This window comes from Patella vulgata, chromosome 6, assembly GCF_932274485.2.
Source record: "Patella vulgata chromosome 6, xgPatVulg1.2, whole genome shotgun sequence".
In the NCBI taxonomy this organism is placed as follows: Eukaryota; Metazoa; Mollusca; class Gastropoda; family Patellidae; genus Patella; species Patella vulgata.
Window position 1 is genome coordinate 48,282,122 of NC_065884.2, and position 26,505 is coordinate 48,308,626.

General features: G+C 33.7%; 1 protein-coding gene and 1 long non-coding RNA gene across 2 annotated transcripts; one reads left to right on the forward strand and one right to left on the reverse strand.

The window, feature by feature from the left end:
• Nucleotides 1–547: 547 nt before the first annotated feature.
• On the reverse strand, nt 548–23,320 carry LOC126823930 (prostaglandin reductase 3). Its single transcript, XM_050553005.2, has 13 exons — nt 23,185–23,320; nt 21,392–21,534; nt 20,716–20,803; nt 19,568–19,663; nt 18,776–18,874; nt 18,101–18,140; nt 17,967–17,995; nt 17,310–17,384; nt 10,284–10,355; nt 9,287–9,348; nt 8,834–8,933; nt 5,988–6,173; nt 548–781 (listed from the first exon to the last, which is right to left on the reverse strand). Exons 2-13 carry the CDS (start codon nt 21,526–21,528, stop codon nt 710–712), a joined length of 1,056 nt encoding a protein of 351 aa, XP_050408962.1. The 5' UTR covers nt 21,529–21,534; nt 23,185–23,320; the 3' UTR covers nt 548–709.
• A 25-nt stretch (nt 23,321–23,345) lies between these two features.
• Nucleotides 23,346–25,636, forward strand: LOC126823936 (uncharacterized). The gene is made up of 4 exons (XR_007681377.2): nt 23,346–23,604; nt 24,434–24,600; nt 25,072–25,242; nt 25,497–25,636. It is a non-coding gene; the product is annotated as an uncharacterized LOC126823936 (long non-coding RNA).
• The last annotated feature ends 869 nt before the right edge of the window (nt 25,637–26,505 follow it).

A 26,505-nucleotide genomic window follows, 5' to 3' on the forward strand; every position in this document is an offset into this window, starting at 1 on the left:
TCTCCCGTTCTATTTGCAGCATTATACTCGACATTAAGTAGCTGACAATGTATAAAATTCTCGCTAGACAATTATGAACCAGTTTCTCACAAACGTTAAGGATATGGTGGTGGAGTCCCGAAATACCCTTTGTATACGCACAAGGTTAAGTTATGAGGCCACCTACTTGGGCCCCAAAGGAGGTGTTCCTGGCATGCCTACACAGGCAGTCTGGCTGACCTGCTCAGAAAATTTAGGAATACATGTTACTTGATCAATCATTATTTTCAACAAGTTAATGATTAGTAATGAGAAAGGTAGACTGAATGTCTCTTTTCCAATGAGTAATTGTGGGAGGGTAAGTATGTATGTAATACAATAATTTATGTTTCATGCTGGATGTTGAAATTATGCCACAAGGGAATAACTATTGAATATTCTTTTCTGAATGAATTATCCAATTTTAAAAGATATAAATCAGTAAATGACTGTTGTTTTTGGGGTTTTTATATTAAAAATATATTCTCTATATTTATGATACAAAGTTCCTTAAATTTTTTGGTACAACTATTTTAATAATATTTATTATACAAATTTTGTATATATTTTTTAGTACAATCTTTTTTTTATATAAATGAAAGATGATAAAACATATATCATTGAGCTTTATATATGTTATAATATACAATATCAACACATAATAATATTAAAGCTGTAGGCCACTGTTATATTACAACCTGCTGTTAAATGAATCATCTATTTCTACTATAACTTTTCCTTTACTCTGTCCACTGTAAAGATACTGAAACAGATAAAATTAACAGGTAAAAATGTTTTTATACCCCCACATTTTCATGCTGATGTATTATACCTGTCGCCACTGTCTGTCCACTTTTTGTTTGTGGACGCTCTATAGGTCACAGTTTTTATCCAGTTTTGTCAAAACTTGAAATATAGGTCTATTTCCCAAAGATCTCAGTTCCTTTCGATATTGGCATGTATCGGACCATAATTTCATGGATTATGACCCCTGATTGTACAAAAAATCACGTTTTTAGCTTGTGGAAACTGTAGAGGACACAGATTCATCAAAATCGGATCAAAATTGTGGCCTCTAGAGGATCAACAACCATGATATACCATATATTTACACTAATTGCATATGAGGGGCGGCCATTTTGTCCGGCAGTTTTGGTGCGATATTCACAAATTCGAACTCAGCTATCACTAGAGTGTAACGGTGATATATTCAAACCCAACCATCATTAGGGTGTAACTGTGATATATTCAAACATTTTTTAAATCGGATAAAATTTGTTACCACTAGAGGGACCACAAGCTAAAAATGTGATTATTTGTACAATCAAGGGCCATAATTCACGAAGTTGCGATCCGATATCCATGAATATCGACAGGAACCAAGATCTTTGGGTTATCAACATGTATTTCAAGTTTCATCAAAACTGTGTCCTCTAGAGGGTCCACAACCTTGATATACCATATATTTACACTATTTGTGTGCGAATAAGGGCAGACATTTTATCTGGCAGTTTTGGTGTGATTTTCACGAAATTCAAACTCAGCCATCACTAGAGTATATATATTTGTACTGAACCATCATTAAGGTGTAACTGTGATATATTCAAACGTTTTTTTAAATCGGATAAAAATTGTTACCTCCAGAGGGACCACAAGCTAAAAATGCAATTTTTTGTACAATCAAGGGCCATAATTCAAGTTACGATCCAATATCCGTGAATATCGACAGGAACCAAGATCTTTGGGTTATAAACATGTATATCAAGTTTCATCAAAATCGTATCAAAACTGTGTCCACAGCCTTGATATACCATATATTTACACTATTTGCGCACAAAGGGCGGCCATTTTGTCTGGCAGTTTTGGTTTGATTTTAACAAAATTCGAACTCAGTCATCACTAGAGTGTAACGGTGATATATTCAAACAATTTTTTAAATTGGTTAATAATTGTGCCCTCTAAAGGGACCACAATCTAAAAACATGATTTTTCGTACAATCAAGGGCCATTATTCCGGAAGTTACAATCCGATATGTGCGAATATTGACAGGAACCAAGATCGTTGGGTTATAAACAAGCATTTCATGTTTCATCAAAATCAGATCAAAATTGTGACCTCTACAGGTCCCACAACTTTGATATACCATTATTATGTTTACACTATTTGCATAAGAGGGGCAGCCATTTTGTCTGGCAGTTTTGGTCAGATTGTCACAAAATTCAAACTAAACCGACATTACGGTGTAATGGTGATATATATATATATATTCCAGCGTTTTTTCTTAAATCGGATAATAATTGCGACCTCTAGAGGGACCACAAGCTAAAAACATGATTTGTCGTACAATCAGGGACCATAATTCAATAAGTTAAGATCCGATATGTGCAAATATCGAAAGGAACCAAGATCTTTGGGATATAAACATACATTTTAAGTTTCATCAAAATCAGATGAAAATTGTGACCTCTATAGAGTGTCCTCAAGCTAAAATCGTGGTCTTTCGTACAATCAGGGGCCATAATCGATGAAGTTATGGTCCGATACAGGCCAATATCGAAAGGAACCAAGATCTTTCAAGTTTCGTCAAAATCAGATAAAAATTGTGGACGGACAGACAGGAGTGACGGCATAATACGTCCACATGAAAATATCGAAAGGAACCAAAATCTTTCAAGTTTCGTCAAAATCAGATAAAAATTGTGGACAGACAGACAGACAGGATCGACGGCATAATACGTCCACTTGAAAATGTGGGCGTATAAAAATCGCATTATTAGCTTGTGGTCCCACTGCGGTCCCAATTTTTATTCGATTTAAAGAAGCATTCAAATATTTCACGATTACACCTCAATGCTTTTCATTCGTTCCTAAAATTTTACATCCATTTCCACCATAGGTGATATCGTTGACAACCCCCCATAATGCTGATCCTTGTACACTTAAATAGTATATGTAATTCTAAGTTTGTGGACCCTCTAGAAGTCACAATTTTATCTGATTTTAATGAAACTTGAAATGTATATGTTTATAACCCAAAGATCTTGGTTCCTTTAGATATTTGCTGTAACTTCCTGGATTATGGCCCTTGATTGTCCAAAAATTTGTGTTTTTTAGCTTTTGGATTCTCTAATAGGTCACAATTTTTATCCAATTTTAAAAAAACGTTTAAATATATCACCATTCCACCATAATGAAGGTTGACTTCAAATTTCGGGAAAATCGGACTGAAATTGTCAAACAAAATGGCTGCTCTTTGTACGCAAATTGTGTAAAAGTATGTAATACGAAGATTGTGGACCCTCTAGAGGTCACAATTTTTATCTGAGTTTGATGAAACTTTAAGGAGCTAAATCGCTAATATTTGGGACTAATAATTGACACAATTGGGTTGCAAAGCATATAATGTAATATGAATGTATATGAACTGATTTACATTCAATCATTTCCGTTTCTACTCTAATTTCAAATCAATTATGTTCGGCGAAATACGCCAGAAGTCTCTATTGAATGGCAACTTCTAGCATCTGGTTATTCCAGTCTACACCGATAGTATTTATTGCACATGCACATCGACTCTCGATGGCATCGGATTAAAACGGTTCGCCATTTACAAATTTAATTTAAGATAGGTTGTCAGGCAACGAAACATACGCCCACAACAGCTAAATCATCCGGGCAGTCAACAAGAGTTGTTGCATATCTTTACTTTTTTCGGTAATGAAACATTTATAATACACTAAAATCTGATTAAGAGCAACAACTCATGAAGTAATTATCAGAAAACCATTAGAATTTGTTTGTTTTTATAAAGTTCTGCCCCATGCTAACGTTTTGTATACAAAACTTTTAATATCATGGATTTAGCTGTTCAAGACATAAAAATTCATTGAAAATCAATATACTTGTTCGTCTCAAGATCTTAAACTCTGTGTATCAATCTGAAGTCAATCGGATGATAACTTTAGCCTTTAGAGCGTCACAAAGTGATCAAGGGCCATAACTTTGGCAGTAATTATCAGAAATCATTGAAAATCAATAGGATTTTTTGTCTCATGACCTTAAACACTGTGTAAAAATTTAAAGTCAATTGGATATTAACTTTGGTCTTTAGAGCATCCACAAGATTTTTGAAGGGATCAAGGGAAATAACTCTGGCAGTAATTATCGGAAATCATTGAAAATCAATAGGATTCTTTGTCTCATGACCTTAAACACTGTGTATAAATTTAAAGTCAATCGGTATTAACTTTGGCCTTTAGAGTGTCCACAAGATTTTTTGAAGTGATCAAGGGAAATAATTCTGGCAGTAATTATCGGAAATCGTTGAAAATCAATAGGATTTTTCGTCTCATGACCTTAAACACTGTGTATAAATTTAAAGTCAATCGGATATTAACTTTGGCCTATAGAGCGTCCACAAGATTTTTGAAGGGATCAAGGGAAATAACTCTGACAGTAATTATCGGAAATCGCTGAAAATCAATAGGATTCTTTGTCTCATGACCTTAAACACTGTGTATAAATTTAAAGTCAATCGGTATTAACTTTGGCCTTTAGAGTGTCCACAAGATTTTTTGAAGTGATCAAGGGAAATAATTCTGGCAGTAATTATCGGAAATCGTTGAAAATCAATAGGATTTTTCGTCTCATGACCTTAAACACTGTGTATAAATTTAAAGTCAATCGGATATTAACTTTGGCCTATAGAGCGTCCACAAGATTTTTCAAAGTGATCAAGGGCCATAACTCTGACAGTAATTATCGGAAATCGCTGAAAATCAATAGGATTCTTCGTCTCATGACATTAAACACTGTGTATAAATTTAAAGTCAATCAGATATTAACTTAGGCCTCTAGAGCGTCCACAAGTTTTTTCAAAGTGATCAAGGGCCATAACTCTGGCAGTAATAATCGGAAATCTCTGAAAATCAATAGGCTTCTTCGTCTCATGACCTTAAACACTGTGTATAAATTTTAGGTCAATCGGATATTAACTTTGGCCTCTAGAGCGTCCACAAGATTTTTCAAAGTGATAAAAGGCCATAACTCTGGCAATAATTATCGGAAATCGCTGTGTATAAATTTAAAGTCAATCGGTATTAACTTTGGCCTTTAGAGTGTCCACAAGATTTTTTGAAGTGATCAAGGGAAATAATTCTGGCAGTAATTATCGGAAATCGTTGAAAATCAATAGGATTTTTCGTCTCATGACCTTAAACACTGTGTATAAATTTAAAGTCAATCGGATATTAACTTTGGCCTATAGAGCGTCCACAAGATTTTTCAAAGTGATCAAGGGCCATAACTCTGACAGTAATTATCGGAAATCGCTGAAAATCAATAGGATTCTTCGTCTCATGACATTAAACACTGTGTATAAATTTAAAGTCAATCGATATTAACTTTGGCCTTTAGAGTGTCCACAAGATTTTTTGAAGTGATCAAGGGAAATAATTCTGGCAGTAATTATCGGAAATCGTTGAAAATCAATAGGCTTCTTCGTCTCAAGACCTTAAACACTGTGTATAAATTTAAAGTCAATCAGATATTAACTTTGGCCTCTAGAGCGTCCACAAGCAATTGTGGATGACGGACCGACTTACGGACGGACGGGGGCGACAACAATATACGACCACATTTCAATGTGGGCGTATAAAAAATGGGAAAGCGAGGCTAAGTCCGGATTATACCAGTGCCCTGGTTACCACTGTGCACACATCTTGTCAAAACTACAAACAATGATAACTTCGCTGAGGATGAAGTAATTTGACTGAAATTTTCATTATTTTCTTTTTTCATCATCTATTTTTGAATTATTATAGCAAGAATGGCCAACTCTTTATTGAACTCTTAACTAATGTATCTTTAATCTTTTCCCTTTATTGCACTGTAATACATAACATCCTCCTTAAAGAAGACCACCAAATATTTTGGCACTATTCTGTCAGGTATATAAACTGTTACTCACATCTACAGCATTAGATACACCTTCCAATTTTTTAAATTGTCCAAATTTAGAGGTCTCTCCAACATCAACAAAGCTTTTTATTTTTCCTTCCATTAAAAGTTGAACTAATTTGGTCATATATTCTTTAAAATCTACTACAAAATTCGTAACGAAAAATCCACGAACACTGGCTGATTTTGGTAAAAGCTAATAAAAAGACAAAAAGATAGGTTGCCAGATAACAAAACATACGCCCACAGCAGCTTAGTCGTCCAGGCAGTCAACAAGAGTTGTCGCATATTTTTTTCCTTTGTCTGTAATGAAACATTTATACAACTCAAAGATTAAACTCATTAAGTAATGATCAGAAATCATTAAAATTTGTTTGGCTTCTAGTTCTGCCCCATGCTATCGTTTAGTATTCAAAACATTTAATAACATGGATTTAGCTGTTAAAGTTATCAACAAGCGGTTGCCATGCAAGATACGCCCACATTTTGCAAGAGATGGACAGAGAACAAGCTCAAAAAAAGAAGTGATTTTTTCGTACAATCAAGGGCCATAATTCAGGAAGTTACAATCCGATATGCATGAATATTGAAAGGAACCAAGATCTTTGGGTTATAAACAGGTATTTCAAGTTACCTCAAAATCGGATCAAAATTGTGTTCACTCTCTAGAGGGTCCAAAACCTTGATATACCATATATTTAAAATATTTGCGTACGAGGGGCAGCCATTTTGTCCGGCAGTTTTGGTCCGATTTGTACGAAATTCGGACTCAACCATCAAAAGGGTTTAACAGTGATATATTCAAACGTTTTTTAAAATCGGATAAAAATTGTGACATCTAGAGGGATCACATCCTAAAAACGCGACTTTTCGTACAATCAAGGGCCATAATTCAGGAAGTTATGATCCAATATGTGCGAATATCGAAAGGAACCAAGATCTTTGGGTTATAAATATATATTTCAAGTTTCATCAAAATCGGATCAAAATTGTGACCTCTATAGGGTCTACAACCTTGATATACCATATTTTTACGCTATTTGAGAACGAACGGCGGCCATTTTGTCTGTCAATTTTGGGCCGATTTTCACGAAATTCGAACTCAGCCATCTTTAGGGTGTAACGGTGATATAATAATACGTTTTTTTAAATCGAATAAAATCTATAGGGTCCACAAGCTAAAAACGCGATTTTTGGTACAATCATGGGCCATAATTCAGGAAGTTACGGTCCGATATGCGCGAATGGCGAAAGGAACTGAGATCTTTGGGTTATAAACTTATATTTCAAGTTTCAACAAAATCGGATAAAAATTGTGACCTCTGTAGTGTCCACAACCTTGATATACCATATTTTTACGCTATTTGATAACGAACGGCGGCCATTTTGTCAGTCAATTTTGGGCCGATTTTCACGAAATTCGAACTCAGCCGTTCTTAGGGTGTAACGGTGATATAATAATACGTTTTTTTAAATCGAATAAAATCTATAGGGTCCACAAGCTAAAAACGCGATTTTTGGTACAATCATGGGCCATAATTCAGGAAGTTATGGTCCGATATGCGCAAATATCGAAAGGAACCGAGATCTTTGGGTTATAAACTTACATTTCAAGTTTCAACAAAATCGGATAAAAATTGTGACCTCTATAGTGTCCACAAGCTAAAAACGTGATTTTTCGTACAAACAGGGGCCATAATCCATGAAGTTTCAATCCAATACATGCCAATATCGAAAGGAACCGAGATCTTTTGGAGATAAACCTATATTTCAAGTTTCGTCAAAATCGGATAAGAATTGTGACCTGTAGAGTGTCCACAAACAAATTGTGGACGGACGGACAGGGGCGACGGCATAATACGTCCACATGAAAATGTGGGCGTATAAAAATCATTGAAAATCAATATACTTGTTCATTTCAAGACCTTAAACTTTGTGTATCAATCTAAAGTCAATCAAATGATCACTGTGTATAAATTTAAAATCACTTGGATGATAACTTTGGTCTCAAGAGCATCAACAATATTTTTCAAAGTAATCAAGGGCCATAAAACTGGCAGTAATTATCGGAAATCGGTGAATATCAATTGGCTTCTTTGTCTCATGACCTTAAACATTGTGTATAAATCGATTATTAACTTTAGCCTCTAGAGCGTCCACAAGCAATTGTGGATGCCAGACCGACCGACAAGACGGGCGGAGGCGACAACAAGATTCGTATAAAAAAGAGAGAGAGAAATGGGGTTTAACGTCCACTCGGCACAAACTAGGTCATTTCGAGACTAACATATGGTTCAGTTTTATTTCCATAATTCGCATGCGCAAAGGGGTCTTTAGCAGTGGGAGTAAACCGGAGGGACCCGGAGAAAACCCACGAGCTTGGACAGGCGACCCTACTCAATGACAGAGAGAGAGAAAGAAATGGGGTTTGACGTCCACTTGACACAAACTAGGTCATTTCAGGGCTAACATATGGTTTAATTTTATTTCAATAATTCGCTTGCGCGTAGGGGTCTTTAGCAGTGGGAGGAAACCTGAGGACCCGGAGAAAACCCACGAGGTTGGACAGGCGACCCTACTCCTTGTCACGTACAACCGGGGATTGAAAACCACGCCAGTTGAATCAATGGCAGGCTTTATGATACAGCGCGCACATGCTAACCATTCATCCCCCCCTCAATGACGGACTTTATGGTACAGAGTGCACGGTATAAAAAAGAGAAAAAAAAAATATCACTATAAAACAAAACCATGAAGGATTACTGACTTTTGGATTTCAGACCCTGCGAAATTAAACTGAACATAGCTTAAACAATTGAATGCAATTTCATCCTCTCTCCTCTGCATTTCACTTACCTTTTGTGGAAGAGTAGATAATCTTGAAGGTTTAAAACCCTTTTCACTTTCATAGCCAGAAATATATCCAATGATTATTAACCGACCCTTAACTGCCAGGCTGTAACATTATATATCTATTTAAAATATTTGTATATTCTGTTCTACTATGTGTATCTGATTTCTTTATTTAATCATACAAAATGAGTACATACATATATAACAAAATTACAAAATGTAAAATTCTTAATTAATTTCATACAATATCCTATTCAAAATGACCCAGACACAGCTAATTCTCAAAAATAAATGTAAATTTCATATACGGTAATATCATATTAAAAAATAAAGTTAAACTTAACTAATTACAATTTTTTTTAAAAAGGTCCCCCTTCGATTAAGGCAATAATATTCATGTGCCTTGTGCATAACATTTTTTATTGGTAAATGATCAATTTTCTATGGGAAACTTACCTGTTAATACATGTATCGAACATTTCTCCACCAACAGATTCAAAAACAACATCAATGCCTTTCTAAAATATAATAATTTAAATGCATATATAATTATTTAACAAGGTAATGCAAGAAGAGAGAAAGTTGCCCCAATTGCAGCTGTTCTACCATACTCCTAGCAGTGTTTCGTTTGATTAGAGCTAATCCCACTTAACACTGTTGTAATAGAAGCAAATATCTGTTCCAAATTATATGACTAGTCAATAGTCCAATTAACAACCAATAGCTAACTGTGTAACAATATCATTACTCTTTAAACAGAGTTCCAAATTGGACCAAATATGTTTACATTATGTCATGACTCACAATTTTATTATGCCCAATTAACCAGTGCATAGCAGAATATTGCAGAAAAACTAATTGCGTGACAAATGAGGCTATCAAAGCGGATACAATGTAAACAACACTGTTTGGAGACAAACAATACTTTCACCGTTTTTAATAGATTAAACAAAGGGCTGTCGTGTTGCTGTATTTGGGATAGATTTGATTGAACTGGAAGAATAGACACATTCCCTAAAAAGCTCAAGTATCAGAAGCCAATCCAGAAATGGCCAGAGAGGGATTTCTCGGTCCATTGCTTCAGGAATATGCTGTTCTACCTACTCGCCTTGTTTATTTGGCCTATTTCTAGACACCCTTTCCTTCCAAGCCCTGCAAGCATTACCCTTACACGCAGGAAAAACCCTGAAAATTCTTTCCAGCCTGCGCTAGGATTCAGACTTGGGATATATAGTGATTAGTCCAGTGTCCTAAAAACACAACCACAGCGGCCCCCATTAAAAATACACAAACTTTATAGACAACATAATTGTGAAATTAGCGTGAATGCATGTCAATTGCTGGATAACTGTACAACAAAGCATAGAACAAAATATAGTGGAAAACACCATAGGCAAGATGTCAATTTTAACCACAAACGATTATTAATTTGTGCATAAGAATAATTACTTACAGGATATTCTGATTTAAGTACTTCTTTAAAAACTTCTGTTTTATAGTTAATGGCACGATCACAACCAATGCTCTAAAAATATAAATTTGTATGAATTAATATAATTAAACAATTTCCACTTAAAGCTACGTTCCCAGAAAAGTATTTATCGGGTGGTTATTTCCAATAAAAGTATGACAATTTTGGTATATATGGAATGTAGAAATATCCAATCTTACTAGAAAAATACTGAATTCCCTGAAAAACATTCATGGAGCGCATACTGGACAAAAATGTAAGGGTTTCCCTAATCGACAGCCGACGATTAGAAGTGTCTGCACGTGTGACGTCGAAGGTTGCACGCGGAGATTGAGCGCTTGATGTACATGTTGATAAACTTTAAGAACTTTATGAAGAATTAGACGTACAACACTTTCTGAGATAAAATTCACGGAAAGAGACGTGGGTGGTTGATAATCCGAGAATTTAATTAGGCTTTGATATTTGTAATAAATAGTCAGCGATTAAAGATAACATCGTATTGTGTACGCAATGAATTTTCCTCCTACTTTGCATCGGTACCGAGAGAGGTAAGTCACGTGACACAAACATGACCTCTTTTGATCGATTTTTTATAGCCAGGGTATTCCTGACAATTGCAATGTTTTGAGAAGGATTTGAATCAAAATTATGATAAATTAATTAGTTTGAATATGTTTTTAGTCCAAATATATCATCAAATCACCCAGTTTGTACCCGGGAATGTATCTTTAAAGTCACCATCTCATATTTTAAAGATAACCCTGTACATATTGTGAATCTCCACTTGAAACCTGGTCTAATGAAAAAATGAAGAAACTTAGTAAAGAAGTTAGTTGATAAAATTTGTTTTAAATAAGACTGCCACATTTTTTAAAATAATATTGGGTATCTGTTTGGTGAAAATATGGTTACGCTTTGATTCATGAACATTTTCAAGTGAAAACAAGATGACTAGTCATCACCGCCCTTGAACTTGTTTGGAAGGCATAAGGAAAAACAACTTCTTGGAATATCAATGGGACTAGTCATAAGATTCATACTCTGATCATAGTAGCTCTGCAAGGCAGTTGCTACTCCCTTTACTAGGTTTGCACAACAACCTTTGCCTACCTAAAACAGCTGCTGTATGTTCAACATTAAGCTTATCAATCACAAAATAAAATACTTTAATAGTTTGATGTTTGTATAAAGTTTTAAAAAGATTTCTTGACTTATGAAATATGCTCTAGAAATGAAATCGGGACAGAAGGAAGGTCATCAAAAAATAAAATAATAGGCTGATGAATGTAAAAGTGTTATAAAGGTATCTTCAACAGATTCTGAGATATGCTCTAGAATAATAATTATATTCCATGGAAACGCAAAAATTATTGAATCCGACAAGTTTCTAATTAGCAAAAGGCACAACTAGGGGAGAGCGGGGCACAGTAAGCCATGGGGCACAGTAAGCCAGGCTTTGTAATTTTTAACTGTTTTGGGAAAATTGAATTGTGACATCACTGGGGAATTCCCCTATACGGCCCCCATTTGTCCTCCTAAATTCAATAAATTCACGTAAGCTGATTAATATTTATCGGCCATTAACTGTTTTTCTGACGCAAAAGTGAATTTTTGGCGGACTGGTTAAACTGCTTGGCTACTACAGATTTTGTAAGAGTCCACAAACTTGAAATCCCAGGTGAAGGAGATAGTATTTGACTCTCATTAGAAATATTTTGTTTCATAATACTATCACATGTCTTCCTGCCATTTTCGATTTTCTGACATGGTTGATGACGGGGCACAGTGGGGCACATTTCAGAGGGGCACACTGAGCATAAGCATTTCGAGTTTAGCTAAATCTCATCTGTCCATTTTAGACAGAATCTGGATATTTGAGCTGTTTTTAAGGAAATATTGGTCCTAGGTTACGAATCCTTGCTGACTTACAAGTCATAGGAGTTTTTCACATAAAAGATTTTTTTTCTCCAGTTAAAGAATTGTTTATTCAATGTTAAGCTGTTTTTTTAAATTTTCAGCAGGATATCTGTGTTAAAGTCTTGAAACAAATTCATATTTTGAACTAAAAGTTTACTTTTTACAGTTCTTATGAGTTTCGGTGTGTTTACTATACATTTTTTTAAAAGAAACATACTTGATGGCCAACTGTGTCCCATAGTGTGACCCAGTGTACCACACATACGGGGCACATTGGGTCCAAAAAAATTTTGGTTTTACAATGATCTACACAAAAATGGTTTCAATTTATTAACTTCTTAACAGCACTGTTAAATCGAACACATGACTGGCTTCAACTGAGTGCATAGTTTGATTCTCTGTAGGATTTCACTTCTGGTCAATTCACTAAAAAAAGAAATCATGCCCACTGTACCCCGCTCTCCCCTACTGTATTAGGATGATGCTGGATGATGTGTGTTCAAAAAGATATTTTGAACAATTTATGAGAAATGCTCCGGAAACAAAATTGTGCATAAAAACTTGTTTCCATGGAAACACAAAAATGATTAAATCCCAGAAATTCCAAATTAGCAAAAGGCACCACTAATATAATAGGTTAATGTTTGTAGAAAATTTCACGAAGATTTCTTGAATGGTTTATGAGATATGCTCTGTAAACAAATTTGAACACCAAAATCTAAGTCAAATTTGTTTCCAAGGAAACACAACAAAAAATATAAATCCGAGAAAATCCTAAATAGCAAAACGCACACCCATCACAGATTGATGTTTATACAAGTGCCAAGAAGATATCTTGAACGATAGAAACACAAAAAATATAAATCCCAGAAATGTCTTGATAGTAAAAGGCACAACTACTGTAATGGGTTGCGATGTCTGTACAAATTAGCAAAAGGCACCACTAATATAATAGGTTAATGTTTGTAGAAAGTTTCAGAAAGATATCTTGAACAGTTTATGAGATATGCTACCTAAACAAAATTATACACCAAAAACTAAGTCAAATTTGTTTCCATAGAAACACAAAAGATAGGTTGCCAGGCAACAAAACATACAACCACAGCAGCTATATCATCCGGGCAGTCAACAAGAGTTGTTGCATATTTTTACTTTTTTCGGTAATTAAACATTTATAATACATTAAAATCTGATTAAGAGTAACAACTCATTAAGTAATTATCAGAAAACCATTAGAATTTGTTTGGTTTTTATAGAGTTCTGCCCCATGCTAACGTTTAGTATACGAAACTTTCAACATCATGGATTTAGCTGTTCAAGTCATAAAGATTCATTGAAAATCAATATACTTGTTCGTCTCAAGACCTTAAACTCTGTGTATCAATCTGAAGTCAATCGGATGATAACTTTAGCCGCTAGAGCGTCACAAGATTTTTCAAAGTGATCAAGGGCCATAACTCTGACAATTATCCGAAATCATTGAAAATCAATATGATTCTTTATCTCATGGCCTCAAACACTGTGTATGACCTTAAACACTGTGTATAAATTTAAAGTCAATCGATATTAACTTTGGCCTTTAGAGTGTCCACAAGATTTTTTGAAGTGATCAAGGGAAATAATTCTGGCAGTAATTATCGGAAATCGTTGAAAATCAATAGGATTTTTCGTCTCATGACCTTAAACACTGTGTATAAATTCAAAGTCAATCGGATATTAACTTTGACCTGTAGAGCTTCCACAATATTTTTTGAAGTGATCAAAGGCCTTAACTCTGGCAGTAATTATCGGAAATCGCTGAAAATCAATAGGCTTCTTTGTCTCATGACCATAAACATTGTGTATAAATTTAAAGTCAATCGGATATTAACTTTAGCCGCTAGAGCGTCCACAAGCAATTGTGGACGCCGGCCGGACGGGGGCGACAACAATATACGACCACATTTCAATGTGGGCGTATAAAAATATAAATCCCAGAAATTCCTAAATGGTAAAAAGCACAGAGTTTCTGAAAGATATCTTGAATGGTTTATGAGATATGCTACAGAAACAAAATTGTACACTAAAAACTAAGTCAAATTTGTTTCCATGGAAACACAAACCAGCGGCTGCCAGGCAGGATACGCTCACATTTTCACGAGATGGATAGAGAACAAGCTAACAAGAAAGTGATTTTTCTTACTATCAAGGGCCATAATTCAGGAAATTACAATTCAATATGCTTGAAGATCGAAAGGAACCGAGATCTTTGGGTTATAAACTTACATTTCAAGTTTCAAAAAAATCGGATAAAAATTGTGACCTCTATAGGGTCCACAACCTTGATATACCATATTTTTACGCTATTTGAGAACGAACGGTGGCCATTTTGTTGGGCCGATTTTCACAAAATTCGAACTCAACCTTCCTTAGGGTGTAACGGTGATATAATAATACGGTTTTTTAAATCGGATAAAAATTATGACCTCTATAGGGTCCACAAGCTAAAAACGCTAATTTTCGTACAATCAGGGGCCATAATTCAGGAAGTTACGGTCCGATATGCGCGAATATCGAAAGGAACCGAGATCTTTGGGTTATAAACTTACATTTCAAGTTTAAAAAAAATCGAATAAAAATTGTGACCTCTATAGGGTCCACAAGCTAAAAACGTGATTTTTCGTACAATGAGGGGCCATAATCCATGAAGTTTCGATCCGATACATGCCAATATCGAAAGCAGCCGAGATCTTTTGGGGATAAACCTATATTTCAAGTTTCGTCAAAATCGGATAAGAATTGTGACCTGTAGAGAGTCCACAAACAATTGTGGACGGACGGACGGACAGGGGCGACGGCATAATACGTCCACATGAAAATGAGGGCGTATAAAAATATAAATCCAAGAAATTCCTAAATAGCAAAAGGCACAACTACTGTAATAGGTTGATGTGTGTACAAAGTTTCAGAACGATATCTTGAACGGTTTATGAGATATGCTCCGGAAACGAAATAGCGACAGACGGACCCCATTTCAATATCCCTCTCTAACTTCGTTTGGTGTGGTTGATGATTATTTATTCTAAAATATAATCGAAAAATGTTATACATGTTTTTGATTCTAGAAAGAAGACCAATTCTTTTTGATCGTGGAAAGTTTAAATACAGGTTTAACAAAAAAAATCTCAAAATAATTAGTTTTGAGCTTTTGAAATTTTATAAAGATAGGTTGTCAGGCAACGAAACATACGCCCACAGCAGCTAAATCGTCCGGGCAGTCAACAAGAGTTGTCACATATTTTTACTTTTTCAGTAATGAAACATTTATAATACACTAAAATCTGATTAAGAGTAACAACTTGTTAAGTAATTATCAGAAAATCATTAGAATTTGTTTGGTTTTTATAAGGTATACGAAATATTTAATATCATGGATTTAGCTGTTCAAGTTATCAAAATTTACTGAAAATCAATATACTTGTTCGTTTCAAGACCTTAAACTCTGTGTATCAATCTGAAGTCAACCAGATGATAACATAAGCCTCTAGAGCAGCACAAGATTTTTCAAAGTGATCAAGGGCCATAACTTTGGCAGTAATTATTGGAAATCGTTGAAAATCAATAGGATCCTTCGTATAAATTCATAGTCTGGCAGTAATTATCCGAAATTGCTGAAAATCAATAGACTTCTTCGTCTCGTGACCTTAAACACTGTGTATATATTTAAAGTCAATCAAATATTATCTTTCGCCACTAGAGCATCCACAAGATATTTTGAAGTGATCAAGGGCTATAACTCTGGCAGTAATTATCGGAAATTGCTGAAAATCAATAGGCTTATTCGTCTCATAAACACTGTGTATAAATTTAAAGTCAATCGGATATTAACTTTGACCTCAGAGCATCCACAAGATTTTTTGAAGTGATCAAGGGCCATAACTCTGGCAGTAATTATCGTAAATCGATAAGGTCTCATGACCTTAAACACTGTGTATAAATTTAAAGTCAATCGGATATTAACTTAGATTACATGTCATTTCAGTCTCGCGTCATTTCATACTTACGACATTTCAGACTAAAAAATATGGCCTTGACGTTTCGGACTCGGACAGGTGATATTTCGGACTCCGGTAGGTGACGTTTTCGAACTTGGGAATAAGTTGGAAGGAAAGGTTGAACACAACTTTCGAATCATAGATAGCAGCACCAATCGATAAATTAGTGCGTACAAAGAAAACTCTTTTGGGAAAATATTAGAAATGGCAACGATCAAAGTGGGATAATTAAAGCTGATTAACCGATAATCCCTATGTTATTATAGTATGCGCAAAGAAACCTTACAGTTCTTTAGTGGACGAGGAAAAATGTGAGTTGTCAATCGGTGATAATGGCAGATGTATGTTGATTCGATTATTGAGACTCGCGTAAAAGACGTTTAGGCTTTCAGAATTATAAAAACATTAGCAGTATTACTAAATATACACAAATTTTCAACAATCTTGTATTGTCAAGTTCAATACTCGCCAATGAAACAAAACAAAATAGAACAAGCAGTGTAAAATCAGTGTTATCTTTTTATTAGCAGTCTCATGAATCGCCGATCAATTAAATAAAACAAAACAACTATTGGATTCACATAAAACAAAAAAAAAACAGCTTTTAGAAATATATCACACAAATTTTCTACAGTCTTTTAATTATTCATCGTCGCCAGACCGAGTCTGAAAAGTCGTCAAGTAAGTCCGAACCGTCGTCAAACTGAATCTGAAAGGTCGTCTGTGTTGAGTCCGAAATGACGCGGGACTGAAATGACGTGCTACCCGACAATATACGACCACATTTCAATGTGGGCATATAAAAAGTGTTTTTGGCCAAAAATCGGTTATATGAGGTTTCAAGCAGAGACCTACGATATACAAGTCTAAAGCACGAAATATTGTAGTTCAGCGGTTTTTTTGTTGTTTTTTTAAATGAACAAGTATTATATTTAGCAACATGTCTTTATTTTACTTCATTTAAACTACAAATTATAAACTACATATAGTTTTCAATTATTTTTTGGCACATTTATTTCCATTTTCTATAGTTTTACTGGTAAATATAACAAACCTTTAAAAATTGAACTTTTTCTTCACTAGAACATGTTCCTATTACATGACATCCTGCATTTTTTGCCCACTGAACCTGCAACACAAAAGCTAAATATCGCAATACATGATATGTTGGACCCTCCATTATTTTACACCAACAATTATCTTTAAATTTATGTAATAATGTTGATATCATAAAATATAATGAACTAAAAACCAGTAATTTATCACCGAGAAAAATATATTTTTATCCAAAGCTTCCCCATCATTATGCAAGACATCTTAAAACCAGCTAACACCAGGGCCTATTATAAACATTGCCGTTACTAGATCACTGTATACATACACCAAAATTATCTTTAAATGGATGTAATAATGTTGATATCATAAAATATAATAAACTAAATAGATTAAGTAGTCACTGAGAAAAATGTATTTTATCCAATGGTTCCCCAATATTATGCAAGGCATTTGAAACCAGCTAACACTATTTCACATGAGTATAAACATTGCCGTTACTAGATCACATACATGTACGCATATGAATATAAAAGAATGTGAACCATTTTAGGTATCAACATTGGTTTAAATAATATTTTATTTCTAGTACAGGAAAAATAATACACAAACCATTATTAAATAATGTACTTATATTGAAGTATCAAAAAAGATTTACCGCTAACTGTCCAGCACCACCTGCTGCAGCTGAAACAAGACAGTTACAATATGAGATTACAATATATTTATGTTAGGAAAGTTCACATACAAATTCAGAATGCTAAGTCAATTTTGCAAAAGGGAAATCCTTACCTGTTATTAGAACAGTTTCACCAGCTTTTATTTCTCCATACTAAAAGAAAAATATGTGGTAGTTAATTTTCCTCTATAATGGTGCCAATTATTAGTCTTGATCACTCTAGGCCAAACTGTCTTTACTTCAACTACAAATATTAACTGGGACAAAATAAGTACCATCTGCGATATCACCTCGGTGGAAGCGGACGTTAAATAAAACTAACTCACACACACAAGTACCATCATATGTATACAGTGTCTAAGTTCAAAAGGGATTTAACATGTTTTAAGAGTTACGATTGGTTGAGAGGAAAATGACCATGTAACCTTACTAATTAAAAGTAATTCGCTTGAGAAGTTATTTCTCATCGCTCATATAAGGAACCACAAACAGTCAGTTACCAAATCAATTTAGGATGGAGAGGTCAAGATCACAAATTATTAGATAAAAAAATATTGAACTAGAAACAGATATCATTACAGGTGCAAAATGTGGAGTAAAAAAATGACTAAAAAAACAACAGTATATTATTAAACAGTAAACATCATATGAGTGTATTCTCTGATATTGTTAACCTTAGAATTGTAAAATGGAAATGTTTTAAAATTGAACTTCCATCCAACAAATAAAATTCAGTTAGCATTCTCCAACAAAGAAGACTTTTTAATAATATGTGTACAGCACATTACCTTATCCAAGCTGATAGAAGCTGTTAACCCACTCAGCATTAAGGGTAATAATTCAGGATTGGTATTTGGTACAGGTATTGCCATGGCACTTTTGAGCAACTAAATGGAGTAGTAAAGTCCAAAATCAAAACATAAGTGTGCATACTAACACAATGTTACCATGTGTGTGTGTGTGTGTGTGTGTGGTTAGGGAGATATAAATCTTGGACAGCAGGTGTCTCTTTCTACGATACATACAGCTAACCATTGCAGTAACATTATTATACTACCCATGGCTAAAATCAGTTAAATAATTTTCAGGAAGTGTATCGACCAATGAAATTTCTTAGATCTGCTGCGTTTTATCTTGAAATGTTAATCATTGAACTCATTCAAGACATTCACCTAATGAACATCTACAAGTTTAAACATTCTACCTCATATAAAAGCAGAGTTGTTATGTGGAATTCATCGCTGACTGAAACTTTTTTATTTCCGATTCAACATGATTTAACAATATAGTTCAATCATGCAAATAAATTACTGTTATGTGCAAATTTTGAGATGTGTGTCAATCCTTAGATTCTACGATTCAATTTAAAAGTCATAGAAATTTTATAGTGATTTGGAAAGAAATCGGATCACGTTTATGCAAATGGTTTGTTCTATAAGTAAACCAGTTTTGATATTCAAGATGGTTTTTTTTTTCAACATCACGTTACATCAAATTAACGACATCATTTTTCTTTGTACAAGTGATGATCTACATTTAAAATAGTAAAGGCTAAATAAATAATTAAGTCTCCTCCATACCTTGTATTCAGAGAAAGCACCCATATTCATATACAGAACTGATTGTCCAACATTCACACTACTTTGATCTCCTGCAGCAACAACTTCCCCAATACCCTAAAAGCAAACAGACATCAAACTCTTTTTTTTTTCCCAGCATTAAAGGTATATAATGTAAGACTTAGATAAAGAGCTGGCCGTTCTTGCTATAATAATTCAAAAATAGATAATGGAACATTAAAGATACAAACTGTGTGATTTGATGATATTATTGGGCTAAAAATCTATCAAAAATTTGCTTCAAAACCTTCTCAAAACTTTGTATTCATGGGGAGATACCCCAAGCTATAAAAAAATATGTTTTTAGAAGCCATGTTTGTCACCTAATTTGATTGAGGGAGGGTCCATTTTTCAGAATGTATTTATCATTACTTACTGACCATTTACAAAACATATTGAGGCCTAAGTAAATTCTTGAATTATTTTCTGCCAACTTTTTTTTCGCCGTTTAATTGCAGAGTCTGTTATACGTTTACATTCTCAATGCTCCCAAAACTGCTTAACCATTCGATCAAGAAATAACAACCATTCCCTCACTCAACTAAATATCGGAAAAGCCATCGGGTTGCCAGTTAGTGATACCCTGACATTTTTGCCCAGTCCTTGCCCCATGGGTGTTTTTTGGCATCTGTACTTTCCATATATACCAAATGTGCCATACTTTTATTGAAAATAACCACCTAATAAAAACTTTCATGACAATGTGTCTTTAATGTATTGAAAATTTCATTAAAATTACTTTTATTGATTAAGTCTTGATTTTCCATTTTATCGTTATTTTTTTTCAATCTAGTGGGTGTTCAAATCTATTTAAATCTGAGCCATAGGATGATCTAGAGAGCTGATTATAGGCTTGTCATGCGAATAAATGTCTAAATAAAAATCTCAATAGGCAAATTGAGCTCTTACAAGATGCATCTTTATTTTAAACAAAAAAAACAAAAATTTTTTACGAATATCATTATATGGCATTATCACGCCCAAGAAATCATTTAATTGATATCAAAAATAAATCAATTTGAGCTTCTTATACAGATTTATATGACTAAAGAAATGGATCTTCAAGCTAAAATTATTTAAGGCATTTTAACATGAATAATTATTTATACCTCAAATCCACAATCAAAGGGAGGCTTTAATTTCTGGTCATATCTTCCTGCTGTGTAGTTTATATCACTGGCATTAATACCAACATATCTGTAAATAGATTTTATTTTTCTATACAATATCTTTATTTAGTAAAAATCATAACTGGGGAGCAGGCTAAGCATGAAAGGATAGGACATCTTTTAGTTGGGTCAAAAATCAAATTGTCAATTTCAATGAATTTTAGTAAAAATCAACATTCAGAAAGTGGAACGGGCTAGGGATAAAAGGATAGGACATGGTCAATTTCAATGAATTTTGTGATATGAAAAACTATCTTAAGAATTTACATCATTGTTGACATGTAATTGATTGTGTGTGCAACAGTCGACATTAAATACCGTAACTAAAAGATTTGTAACAAGCCGATTTTTGCTAACTGTACCAAAATCAAAATTTCATTAATTGAAATAACACGTCCATAAACCAAATTCATCTTTTTTTTTTCAAAGAAGTTTAGCTCATAAATACCAGTTTGAATACCAGCTGTTGAAATATCATTTAATTAAACCTGAAAATAGTTTCTCCAGTTAGTAATCTGGGATTTAATACCTGAATTTTTTTTTTTATCAAATATCAGATTTTAATATAATTCTAAAATAATATCATAGTTTCCTTCAATCAGAAATGTAGTCTCACCTGTTTTTTATAAGAATTTCTGAGGGGCCAGGGGATGGAACTGGTGTCTCAATAATTTCTGTTGCTTCACGGAACTTAGGACTAAATTTTGTTGCAACAATTTTTCTCATTACACTTGGAATTTGTCTGACTGCCATTGTATGCTGAAGTAGTATAGACAAAGTTCTTATATACATGTATATTTAAGTTGACAACAAAATATAAATTCTAAATTTTGTGGCTGTGATCCAATTCATCAAGGACATATAGAGCAGGAGCCCAGGGGGTTAACCTAGCTGAAAAGTGTACCAATTTTCTCCTATATGGTATCAATGTATGTATATCTGGTATCATCAGAATGTAAGTCTGCCGGGTTTCTGGTGGTGGGTGTGGTATTCCACGCCCAAAATGCCATGCCCTCTAACTAGTCTAGATTAGCTCAAAAGTGTACCACATGAAAATCGCACAGAAATGTACCGTACATCTTCAGGTATTACAAAAACACTCTTGACAGACATTTCTAGTGGTGGGGTACCCCTGACAGAGCTATGTAATTGCCAAACATTTGTAGTGATGGAGTATCCCTGACAAGACCAAACCAAACCAAAGCTAGGCTAGATTAGCTCAAACCTGTACCACCTAAAACAGCTTTGGAGTTGTTCAGTACCACCACAGGAATCATGAATGACCACTGCCAGACAGTTTGTGCGGTAGGTTGCCCCTAACAGACACGCCCAAAATAACACGACCCCCAATACTAAGCTCAACTAGTTAGTAATTGTGAGTTGTAACAATTTAACTGCCATAAGTCCGATACAAGTCGGATCTTTGATGCAACTTAAAGGAGCTAAATCGCTAATATTGGTGACCTAGAAATGGACACAAATGGGTCACAACGCATACAGTAATGTAATATAAATGAATAAACTGATTTACTGTAATTTCTAATCAGTTGTGTTCATCGAAATATGCCACAAGAAGTCTCAAAATGGTTACAAATGGTGCTGAAACGCATTATGGTACACGATAAATGACCAAATGTTTTTGGATAAAAGAAGCCCATCTTTTCCTGGTAAGATCACAATATCAATGTTGATTTAAACTGAAAAATAATTTGTGTTTTCAATGTCGAAGACTTTGGACGATATTTATTTTATAGAGACATACGGTAGCAACTTTTAGTCAAACTCAAGTCTGAATCGCTGGACTCAAGTTCGCATCTCTGTTGATAGATACATGTTAATGTATTTGCATGTTGGTTTTAGTTAATTGGAATCCTGTGCCTGTAACGAATGACTACTCCAGTTACTAAGTAGTATTAAAGGGACTATCCCTTATTTGAACAGAGTCTCAAAAATAAAAGTCTGAGTATGTATGAAATTTAAGCGCCAAAATATAGAGAGATACAGTGAATGACCCAAATGCTGTACTTGATAACGAACGGTAAATTTCATCTACACATTATTTTTATACAAAAAATGGCTGGTTTTATCTAGACACCACATAATACAGCTTGGGGCACTGGTCTCCATTTCCAGATAAGATTGACGGGTTTCAGTTATTTGAAAACTTATCCCATATATTGAGTTAGTTGCTAGGCCCTTAGGTAGAGGATTTTAAGGGATTTTGAACCAAAATTAAACAGTTTTATTCTCCAAAAAATTATCGGGCTTAGCCCTTTAACGATATGTCTGATGGAGATAGTATCGTAACTAATGACTGACTGCAGTGGTTTACCGATATAGGCTATGCAATCTTTGGATAAATTAAGTGTCAGCCATAAAGAAGCTTAACTCTGGCGAAATAAATAATACCTGAAACTTTTTACATTAACGTCTTTACGAATACTTTCTTTTTCCAGACTCGACTTAATTTTCAAGAACACCGACCACTGGCACTGTCAAATTTCAGATCAAAGTTCATTTAGCATGGATTTGGTCTGGATAACCCTGACTTATTTACAGAGTGACTTCCCTTATATTGTTATTGTGAGATTTTTCTGAACTTTCTTATTCAGAATTAAATATTGATTGTTAACATGCTATGTTCATTAATCTATGCATTTTTTCCATTAGTATCGGGTTCGATACTAATAAGTTCAGTGATGTCATTAGTTTGTTTCCTGTCCAACCAGCAGTTGAGGGTTGGAATTAAAATTGGGGGAGATGGAGAGTCAGAATCTCATCAACAACATAATAATAATAATGATGATAATATTAATAAAGAAGTTATAGGTAGGGTACAATACAATTACTACAATACGTGCATCAAAGTAGACAGTACCAAAAAAATATGGCTGTACCAACAAAATATGAAAACAGAATGAGGGTGGAAAGGTTCACAATTAGGCCCAGACCTACATACAATAAGAAGCAGCTAGCTGTATTTGGCCAATTACTTTATTAGGGCTCTGAAGAGTCTGACCTCGCACCAGTCCTGCAAATGCATTGCAATGACATGTCTGACATATATATCATCCAATTTTCATACCAGAATATTCTATAATTTAACTTACTGTACTCAATTTAAGGTTACCCATTGATAAAAGTGGTTATATAAGTTTAGCCTCCAAATTAATAAAATATCAGCCAATTTGTACCGAGGCAGAAAATTCTATAATTAAACTTATTTCATCTATGGGTACTCGATGATAATAGTTGTGTGTACAAATTAAATCTCAAAATATAACTTGGCTGGTATGTAGAATTGGCTATCCATGCACCTTAGCATCAATAGCATGCCAATCACAGAAACTGAAAGTTTGTATTTCCTGTGAAATAGTAGGCTATCGCAAGAGATAAAGATAATTACACAAGACTAGGATAAAGGAATCTAAGAGTCTTGTATGAACATTAACCCATTTGATTCACTAAGATAGATCTGAGACGGGCAATATTAAATACCTGTTATATAAAATCCAATCACACATAACATTTTTAGTAAAATGAATTCACCAAGATTGTAATATGGTTGAAAAACAAAATCTGGGAAAACTATTGGTAGATATATGTTTGTTGTCAAAAACAATACTATATCATATGATTATTTCTGTTTATATTGTAGATTTCACCGAATTTAGACATATCATTTTTGATGTCTGTTTGATTGCTATATTCATTCTGCAACATTCATTGATGGCATGTAGTTTCTTCAAAAATGGAATCAGCAAGTGTGGTTTAAAACCTGTTGAAAGATGCATTTATGTGGTATTTACTGGTTTAACATTAATGGTAAAAGTGAATAATTTTTGTGTATTTATAGCTTGCCTAGAAAACATTTTTATACATTAACAATTAGTGCAATAAATAATTTCAAGTTGCGATTTCTCTTGTGTATGCTACTTAAAAGGGAAATTGAACTGTTATTAGTGTTAACAACTATAAATAACTTGAAACTCGGCTAATCATCAAAAGTGGCCTACTTAAATCAAAGCACTGTTCAGCTAAACTTTTGAATACCAAATGCGCATGAATCATAGTCATAGGGAATCTTAAAACTCTTTTATATTCAGCAATCGATTGGCAGATTCGTTCCACTGAAGGTAACATAGGCAGTGATATGATCACATGGCATTACTGCTAAATATATAAATAAACTCAGTTATTAGTTTAAATTCATTTTTCTTATTGATAGGAAATAATTTTAAATAAATACAAGTCTATAAACTATTGATTTGTTGGGGTTTTTTTTTAATTTTTCAGACAATGATATACTTTTGGCAGCCTGTGTATAGTTTGTCAGCCTGGTTAATTGATACCAATGAAAGCTGGATTTTATGGTTCTTCTTTAATCTTGTTCATTGTTTTGCCTGGCTGATTATTTTCTTAGAAGTTTTGATTATGGAACCCATGGAACTGATTGGTTGGAAACAGGTAAATTATAAAATCTAAAAGCTTTAACATGTCGATAAAAATTACTAACCAGCATTATACAAGTGACAATATTGGTGTCAGTCATTATCACATATGTGATAGAACTGGTTATAATTTTAATTATTAGCTTGCTCTGTTAACAGTGGAAGCAAAATTGGTTATGCTCAAGGAAGAAAGATTGAAAATTTTACTTTTGATCCAAATCAGAGAGGTTTAAATTAGAATTAAGTTAATCATCATTTTATATATTTTAGGTGTATTACAGTTTAAAGGGTTACAATAGTCCAATATCTTACAAATCAAAGGGTATGCAGAAATTATATAGGCATATGAGACATCCTGGAGCTACTTGTTTTTTCCTCATTCTCTGGTTGCACCCTTTAATGAGCGTAGATAGACTTATATTAGCATGGTTTCTATCTATGTATCTAAAGTGTGGTTTTGATGTGAAAGCAAGTGATTATGGCTATTATAAAAAGCATACATTGGGTAGAGTATCATTTGAAGAACACAGGATTGAGACCATATCAGACTAAATACATGTAGATTTATTTTTCAGTCTAAAAATCACTGCCATGATATCATTTTTTCGATATTAACAGGAGTGCATAGTTTCTTATTCCCATTCATTGGATTTGTGCCTTGTTAAATGTCCCCTGCTTGGAGACTTGTTATTTAAAAATTTTAAATTTATTTTGCAATAAATAATTGTGTCCCTAAATCATAATAGGTCAAAATTACTGTAAAGACTTTTATTTAAGAAGATGAACAGAAACTAAAAACTGAATAAATAAGGGTCTGAATGAGCATGGTCTTAAGTTTAAATATTTGAATTTAGCTGTGAGTTGCTGATGGTAGTCAAACAAATTAAGCTTTTTAAAGGAAAAAAGAACTTCAAGACCTAGTAAATATATGATTATTTTTCTGTCATAAATACTCTGTTGGCCATTATATTTGTAGGCCTAGTGTTATTTTTATTGTATTTTATATATATTTTTTTAAAATTTAATATATACATAAGTTTAAATTTAGGCTAAACAGTGAGTACTCAATTGTACAAAAGGTTTATTTATTTATTAATTAATTATTTCTATAACTTTGCTTATTTTATATGTATTCTTTTACCCATCCTTATCTTGCAATTATAACATTATACATTATTTCTGCAGTAAATAATAAAAGTAGTTTTGTAAAATGACTTTATCGTTTTTAAGGCAGTCTGGGGAAATATAAAGTTCTACATATATATATCTGGACGTAACA

Excerpts from the sequence above, each read along its gene's own strand:
- LOC126823930 (XM_050553005.2), bottom strand. The coding sequence starts at position 21,528 with ATGGCAGTCAGACAAATTCCAAGTGTAATGAGAAAAATTGTTGCAACA. Across the intron at positions 19,664-20,715 it reads CCTTTGATTGTGGATTTGAG|GGTATTGGGGAAGTTGTTGC; the intron begins GTATAAATAATT and ends GTTTGCTTTTAG. Across the intron at positions 18,875-19,567 it reads GTGCTTTCTCTGAATACAAG|TTGCTCAAAAGTGCCATGGC; the intron begins GTATGGAGGAGA and ends TACTCCATTTAG.